Genomic DNA, 8,826 nt, shown 5'->3' on the forward strand with positions numbered 1-8,826 from the left:
TAAAAGAGTTGTGTAATAGCAAAAGTGAGTTAATTACAGAGGCGGTAAGTCTACATTGCACATGGGGGAAGTTACTTACATTTTCTTGAACTTTTATTCCTCAGCCCCCACTTCATCAGTGCAGGAGGCGGGGGCTGTAATGCGAGTGAGTGAGTAGGCCTTTCTGCACACTGGGCTTCAATTACCTCTCCTTGTCTCTGTCAAGCCCGTGATAACATGTGGATTGAAGACGCCATTTCTGAAGCAGAGTTCGAGCACGAGATCGTTGACGTGGTTTCCGTCAGCGTGGAGAAGGAGGTGATCGTTAAGGCCAGTGAAAATCATGAGGTGACCTGCGAGGCGTTTCTCACAATGATGACCTAGTGCAATTGGGTGTAGGTACAATGGTCTGGACTTCTTAGGAGAACCCATGGTCATTTTGAAATGTGTTCTTTGTTCCTAAACTGATAACAACACAGTGATAATGAGTTAATTTCATGGCTTCTCTTCCAAATCAATGTTCTGCTTCTTGTAGTTGGGCAGTCTTACCCCGCAGAAGACAAAGCAAAGGGGATGATGCCTGAAGTGTGCATTCAAGGGGTCTTGACTGGGGCCTTCTTGGTCTTGTCCTTTCCTTGAGTAAATAGTTAATATTGTAATTGAGGGAGTGTCATATCACATTTTAAAACCTCTTCACTGCTGGTACCAATCAGATTTCACACTTGAAGTTAGCCTCTTCCCATAGTTGTGGTTTTTGTTCATAAATTATACACATATAAACACTTTGATATTTCCAGGAAAGCCCTCAGAATCCGTCATCGCTACCTCCGCAAGCCCTCATGTTGCATTGAGGTCTTTGAGTATACGGATGATAAACTGGACAAAGGGAATTAAACTTTCAATGTTGTAACTGTGATGCCACCTAAAAAACTTGGAAGTCTCTTTCCTCAGTAAATTTATTGTGAGTACATAAAAGTGTGAGTAGAAAGGGTCAGTAACACATGACCTCCAAGAGTATCTTCAGTGTCTCCCCATCCCAGCTTGGATGTCACAATATAGGCTGACAAAATGTTGTCCTTTCGTAATATTGCGTCCAAATATCACCAAGGTACGTATATATATGAAAGTATAGATTTACAATGTGGAATCTATGTACCCTGGTGATATATATATCTCAGTGTGCGTTCTCAATGAGGCGTTAGCAATAGTAAATCTGGACTAACGCATGCATGCTTACCTTCATGGTATCTTGGCAGGACAATATTTAAAACTCGATATTGTGATGGAATATCAAAATGTCAAAGACAAAATGAACATATTGGACAGTTCCCAATAGTTCCATGTTTTGTTCCAAAAATATTGTTTGTACAGCAAGCAAACATACAGTTCGGCAAATCAGGGCACGCCCTCCATTTGACGTCAAAGGCAATCCACCACGTACCAGTGGATAATGAACACCTTTGAAATGGGTGTTATTGAAGGAAAATACAATTGCCTGAGCAATTTTCCACAGCCATAGATACACCTCTCAGGTGTATGAATTAGATTATACCAGAATCTACAAGGGTCTTACGGCACAATCAGAAGGTTATGCCATTGTCTGGGCTTTGTTACTTTAAAAAAAAAAATCAAAACCAGCTTTAAAAAACAACTTTTCACTCGTTGCTTCACCGTCATGGGCATTTACTGAGCTGGGGTTGTCTGTAGCATGCCCCACAATTAGGTGCCCTTAGATCGTTCTCTTGTTGGTAATGCTTTAAAACAGTCAAAGCTGGGATTTTACAATTGTTGGGTTGTTCTACTGCAAAATTGACTTTATTTTGCCCCCCATTTCATTATAGTGTTTTCTCTTCACTAAAAAAAGTTAAGATAAATCCTGCAATGTCTTTGACGCGTTATGTAAATGTAGAACTTGCGTTTGCAGCAATGTTGTCAACAAGAGACGTCATGTTCCTCTGTTTATGTTAGTTCTAGAGTCTAGACAATCAAAGAGACAAGTACTACCTCCATTGATTGGAAGTTTCAGTGTTAGGTGTTTTTTTTTATCTGTTAGTTTTGAGTGGTGGCATCAGAGTTATTTTTCCCTTGATGCATCTCAAAGAGTCTCCGTAGTCTGTATTTTTGGAAATAAATACCTGGTAAAGGGGCAGTCAACTTGGTACGGGAATTTAAGATGGCTGTGCTAGTTGTAACCTCACTAAAGTTAGACTGAGATGTGTCATTGAGTGGTGGAAGCATATTGTTCCTGAAAGATCAGGAAAAGAGTGGCACTGCATTCTTACAGACTTAAGTTATATGTATCTACTGAAAGGGTGCTTGGCCTATCACCTTCACTATTGGATGAACAGGTGATCTAAGACCAAGCCACATCACCAGTGGAATCATTTGGAAAACCTGCTGCATTATAGGCATGAAATATGGCAATGTGTATTAATGCACTACTTATAATTCCACTGAGGTCTGTCCCTAACACAGGAAAATGTGCCGTTCTGACCTTGGAGCATTCTGAATATCTTTCATACTATCTAAGTGGTAGTTTGTAGACAGCAGTTGGCAGCTTCATGTGTCAAGGAATGGATCCTTATACAATATTAAGTTTGTTATTTTTTGTTGTTGACATAGAGGGATTGCAGCCATAATTTTCTTGCCCTGGGTCAATTATAGGGTGGGGTAATGTCCTTCAATCTGGTAAACCTGACATGCTTTTAAACAAATATGCCCTTGACAATTGGCCACTGTTTGAGAGATGGCAAGCCGATCTATAAAATCATCTTTGAGATTACTTCAAGGGGAGGAGGTCGAAGGAAACAAATTACGTTCTTTATATCAAAGGTATTTTTGAATAATTTCTCATGGAAAACAACATTTGTTCATTTTTATAATTAAGTCTGCTTATCTACTAAAATTAGTTTGTTTCTGAAGTTCATTGAAGTTAACTTTTTGTTAACTCGTTTGTTAATGTCATTGTGCGTTGCCATCATTTAAAGAAAAAATGTGCTTAATTTCTTTGCATTATAGTTGGTTGGTGAGAAATGTATTTTAATAAATCCTTTTGTTGATCGCCATTTACTTGGTGTTCCTTTGTATTTGAGTGAATGAGTGAGTACACTTGAGTTAGTGTGGTATTATTGTTCAACGCACTGTATAAATATAAATATATGTCTTTATGGTTAACGTAACAGGAAAAATGAGGAACAAATTGTAAAAATGTGCCACCAGATAGGACCTTGCACACTGCATCACCATATAGCCTTCCTAGTCGTCTATAGTCACCCTTTCTCGACACTGCCACCTATTGCTTTTTGAAAAAGGTCACATTTGCTTTCTTTGTTTCTCCATTATGCTGCCTAAAACACTTCCCATCATGCATTGGGATCACAAATCCTTTCGCTTATCCCCCAGTGCACATTTTGTTGGTTAAAGGTTTGAGTTACTCTGTGGCGAAAACATTTTTTGTGTCTTAGTGACGTATCTGTTATGTTTAAGTACTCTTCACATCTAATCTTACCTCCAACTGCAGCGTAAACCAATACTACTGCCTCCTAGTAGTCTTAATATCACCTAAACCACCCCTTAAGACCCACTATTTTAATCCAGATAATAACTTCACCAAATTTCATTCAGGAAAAGCTGAGCCCAATTCACAAAGGCAACCTTTGACCTGAAGTCTAGGCCTGGGCAAGTGCTTTCTGTGAATACCAAAATTAGTAAATGGTAGTAAGTTTAGAATTTTGTCTTAAGTTAGTTCTGTGAATCGGGCCCCTTGATCTAATTCCAACTAGGTCTCGGAGAACCATAGTTTTCATACACTCATTGCCTCACAGCTGGACTATGGGAATGTACTTTACCTAGATGCCTCTTAAGAGAATCTAGGACTGTTGCAACAAGTCCAAATTGCAACTGCGAGACTAATTCTTATTCTTTCCAAAAGATCACCTTCCTCTCGTGCCCTGTATCTGCTTCATTGGCTTCCAATAACAAAAATAATTAGCTTCAAAGCCCTATGTATACGCCAACGCATTTCAAAGAAACAAGGCCCCAGTTACCTCCATTCCCTAGGCCAAAATTATGCCCCTACTTGTAATCTCAGATCCTCTGACGCCAACTTGGCTACAATCCCCAAGATCTAAAAGGCGAGAATGGGAGCTAAATCTTTCTCCTAAATAGCGCCTAAATTATGAAACTCCCTTCCCAAGGGACTCAGAGACTCCCCATCGGAAACTGACGTCAGGAAGAAACTTAAAACCTGGCTTTTTAGCAATAACACAATTCTAGTCTTCTCTTTACGTCCACCAACCTTACTGATTTTCAGCATCGATCTCTCTCCTCTTAGCGGATTCCTTGGTCCAGCGCGTGGACACACCATTATGGTGTAACCATGCGCTTTATAAATGCTTCTTTTCTTATAAGTTTAGACCTGGCCCGATTCAGAAAGGTAAACTTAGACCTAAAGTCTAAGTCTCGACCTGAAGTCTAAGGGCCCAATTCATAGCGGGGAACTGTTTTGAACTTAGACTTCAGATCTAAGTTCACCTTTGTGAATTGGGCCCCAAGTGTGAAAATGAACAGCAAATTACAGCAAAGGAAGAAGGTTGGCCATTTTCAGCAAACATGACTGCTAATTTGTTGAAATACTGACAATCGGTGTAGTTAGGAGCTAGGTGTAAGAGAGCATGGTCATATCTGCGAGATTTGGTGAAGAGTAAGATAGCCTCCCCTCACAGGGTTCCTCCTGGTGTTCCTTCTACTCAAGTCCCTATAGTCCTGGTTCTTTGAGTGTCAAAAGAAAGAATAATACATGGGAAGACGCTTGCCATTGCTATCTTCTAGTTTTATACTGTTATCTAACCAGAGATTCCCCAGTGCCCTCTCAGTTCCCCATTTTGTGGAGTGGTCTCATCAACTTCCAAAAAGGTCCCAAGTTATAGATCAATACACTTCCACTAACAATTCCTTTACGCTTTACATCTGAGGGCATGGGTGGGCAAGAAACTGAAGTCAGCACACATAGGTGGCGCCTTTGTGTGCCACCTATTTGCGCACAGGTGAGAATCCACCCGAAAAAACTTTCCCAAAGGTAAGAAACATGTTTATCAGGACTGGTGTTGGGGGGATTGCAAGGATGCCTGTATTTGGTTGGTGTTGGCTATCAGGATGCTCTAGAGAACCAGATAGTCTCTGACATCACATGTTCTAGTAGAGTGAGCTGTACACTGTGGTGACTGTAAGAGATTGTCAGTGAATGTGAGAGAGAGCAGAAAATAAAGGACGTTGCATTTGAGAAATAATGAATAAGTATGTTCTGTAAAGAAATGATTTAAACATTACGGACTCTGATTGAAGAGATTTGGAAGTAAAATTACTGATTTCCAAGCATATTGTGGTGTTCTATTGTTTAATTTGCTCTCTCCTTTGTTGCTAGGGGTTCATTATGTATTCTAGAATGTAAGTTGATGTCAGGAATGTTGTGGTTTGAGGTTAGACAGTTGGAGCTTGGACCTTGAGGATGAGTTCTCTATGGTTTCTGTTACAATAAAGCTACTGAAAGCCATCTTTACATGTCTTGTTTTAGCCGTGCACTTACCTCATTTTGGTGATGAGCTAAAAGCTACCTACATCCTCTTCAAAGAGACCTCAAATCGGCAATGAAATCATAAGGAAGAAAGTCACTAAAAGAATTCCTCATCTTATATCCTTGTGTTAATGTACACCCAGGCCAACTCTTATCTTGGGCTGCCCAGACTTAGATTTTCCCACACTTCTTTTTGGTACTTTAACCCTGACCCAGTCACCAACACCAACAACCGTTTTCTTCACAGCCTTCCTCAAATAAAAGCACTCTTACCTCTTTTGCACCTTCTTCAACTCTCTCTCTTTCCATCCCACTGGACAGTCCACACCAGTCCCAACCTCCTTCCTTCTAGGAGTAACCCTGAACGGAATCACCTCAATGCTTGCCGGTCCCCCCTTGAACAGCCAGAAAGGTGCACCCCCTGTAGAGGAGTGTGGGGTGAACCTGTACTCACGCACCTTTTTCTTCACAGCTTCTTCCCAGTCGTTTCCTGAGACCAACGCTAACTGCATTGCTTCCTTAAGAACTTTCACAAACCTCTCCACCACGCCATTGGATTCAGGATGATACAATGCAGCCCGCCTTTGTTTGATGCCTCTCTCTCTTTCAAGAACGCTTTAAACACCAAAGAGGTCAATTGAACACCATTGTCAGACAAAATCGAGGCTGGAAACCCTTCCCTCTAAAACATGTCCTCCAGAAAGTTAACTACAGCACCAGATTCAACTGAGTTAACTTCTCGCCATCTGGAAAACATGGCAAGGCAGACTAGAGCATAACGATCTTGTGACCTCAACTCAACTGTACCCAAAATGTCTACAGCTATGTCCACCCACGGACCACTTGCTTGTTCTCTGTCAACCATAGGCTGCATCCTACACTTGAGTATTTTGTCACTATGTGCACACAGAGCCATCACGGACCACCCTCTCAATGCGCACATCCATGGCAGGGCATCAGTAGGCCTTTCTGAGCCTTTTCTTGGTTTTTGCGCTGCCCATAAGACATGCATGATCATTGGCCACAAGTTTGTCTCTCAAACCTCCAGGCACCACCAACCTGATAGCCCACATTAGTAATCCATTCAACATAGCCAGGTCATCCTTAACAAACCTAAAACCTTTTAGCTACTCCCCACAATCTCACTTCTCACCCCATCCTTCATGCACTTTGAACATCACAGGTTGTAAAGTCAAATCAGTGTTCAGGCTTTCTCTACACAAAGCTTCAAAACCCAAACCTTCAGTAACAAGACAAACATTTAACTCCTCCTTAACTTCCTCACCAGCAAAGTGATCACAATTATTCAGGCAATTGAAAGCACCCAAACCATCACAGAGCCTAGAAAGACAATCCGTCAAAATATTCTTCGACCCTGGGAAAAAGGACGCATTAAACTCAAATTCTTGCAAGGCAACCACCCATTTCCTTATTCTATGCGAGACAAAGTCTAGACCTTTCTTTCCAAACACTTCTTTTAAAGGGTTGTGATCTGAAATAACATCCAAATGCTTCCCCCACAAAAACTGTTTTAGTTTGTGTATTGCCCAGTAAACACCCTACTCCTCTTTTTCCACAACCAAGTAGTTGCATTCTGCTCTCCTCAAAGGTCTCGAAATGAATAAAATAGGTTTTTACAATCCTTCTCCATCTTGTAGCAACACCACACCTGATCTCTTAGAACTTGCATCAGTCATGATATACGAGCTCTTGAAGGGGTCAAAACTTGCCCGACTGGGAGCCTCATTCAAGGATTTTTTACCCAAACCAAGCTCATCACTACATGTTTGTCCCCATTCAAACTCACACCCCTTCTTCAATAGCTCTCTCATGCATTTGTCAGTCTTCTGTGCAAAGTTTGGAACTAATTTATTTTAAAACTCTGGCACACCCAGGAACTTCACCAATTCGTCTTTGTTTTTTTGGATAGTTGAGATTGGCAATGGTGTTCACTAAAGAAGTCTTGGGTTTAATGCCTGACCCAGGGCCCGATTCACAGAACTAACTTAAGACAAAATCCTAAACTTACTACTTTTAGTAGTCACAGAAGGCATTTAGTAGTAGTAAAATTAGAATTTTGTTTTAAGTTTGACTTAAGACAAACTTAAGACAGACTTAAGTTAAGATTTTGTCTTAAGTCTGTCTTAAGTCTGTCTTAAGTTTGTCTTAAGTTTGTCTAAAGTCAAACTTAAGACAAAATCCTAACTTTACTACTACTAAATGCCTTCTGTGAATACCAAAAGTAGTAAGTTTAGGATTTTGTCTTAAGTTAGTTCTGTGAATCGGCCCCCCAGGTTCCACATGCTTCAAGTACTATCTCACTCACATCAAACTTGCACTTGTCAGGCCAGAATCTTGCAATTTACATTACACAGCTGCCAATCCTTTATCATGTTCTTCCAAATCTACTCATGATCATAGGGTTTGGAACCTCACAGAATTGTCAAAAGCCAACCGTAAGCAGTGTATGTAGAAGAGGTTCCTTCTACACAAGTAAAAGGGAGAAAATCCAGTAGAGTGAAGCGGGTTCCTCTTCGTTTACAGGCTTGTGTTTGTTAACACAGTCCCGTAAAGTTTATACTCCTTAGGTATTTCGTTGACAGGATTGTGTTTGTTGACACTTATATATAAAGTCTATACACCTTAGGTACTTTTCTGTCTTTTCTTTATTTTGTTTATTTTATTCTTTTGGGTGTTATAGAGGGGGAGGGGTGTGGTTTGCTTTAGTCTCACCTTTGTTGCTAGGGGTTCATTATGTAGTCTAGAATGTAAGTTGGTGTCAGGAATGTGTTGTTTGAAGTTAGACAGTTGGAGCTTGGACTTTGAGGATGAGGTCTCCATGGCTGTTGTCACAATAAAGCTACTGACAGCCATCTTTACATGTGATGCATGTCTTGTTTAAGCCGTGCACTTACCTCACATATCTAGAAATGCTGTATTTAGGAAGTGTCATACATCTCTTTCTTCACTTGATTTTGTTACAAACGAAAATACTGTGTACAAATAAATAAAAAGCAAACACTGTTTACAGTGATAATGACCATCATGGGTGTGCCTCCGGAATATTGAAGACAAAATACCACGGCATGCAAATATTGAAATCAAAATATTGAAACCATAATACCGAAATGTAAAGAAGTATAGATTTTCTATACCTAACTCCTCATATATACTTTGAAAATCTTTAAATATATAATACATTGGATTCTTTAATCCCTGTATAATCTCTAGTAACTAATTTCTTTATAATGGGTGACAGGTGACACCAAGTAGCC

The 8,826-nt window shown here is 40.3% G+C and overlaps 1 protein-coding gene across 1 annotated transcript in view; it reads left to right on the top strand.

Annotated features, from left to right (window-relative positions):
• CTCFL (CCCTC-binding factor like) overlaps positions 1 to 3,044 on the top strand; it is a 270,522-nt gene extending 267,478 nt beyond the window's left edge. Inside the window, exon 12 of the mRNA XM_078651972.1 lies at positions 206 to 3,044. Within this exon, the coding sequence (XP_078508098.1) occupies positions 206 to 363 (158 nt within the window). The 3' untranslated portion in view covers positions 364 to 3,044. The remainder of the gene's footprint in view (positions 1 to 205) is intronic.
• The last annotated feature ends 5,782 nt before the right edge of the window (positions 3,045 to 8,826 follow it).

This window comes from Lissotriton helveticus, chromosome 7, assembly GCF_964261635.1.
Source record: "Lissotriton helveticus chromosome 7, aLisHel1.1, whole genome shotgun sequence".
Taxonomy (NCBI): Eukaryota; Metazoa; Chordata; class Amphibia; order Caudata; family Salamandridae; genus Lissotriton; species Lissotriton helveticus.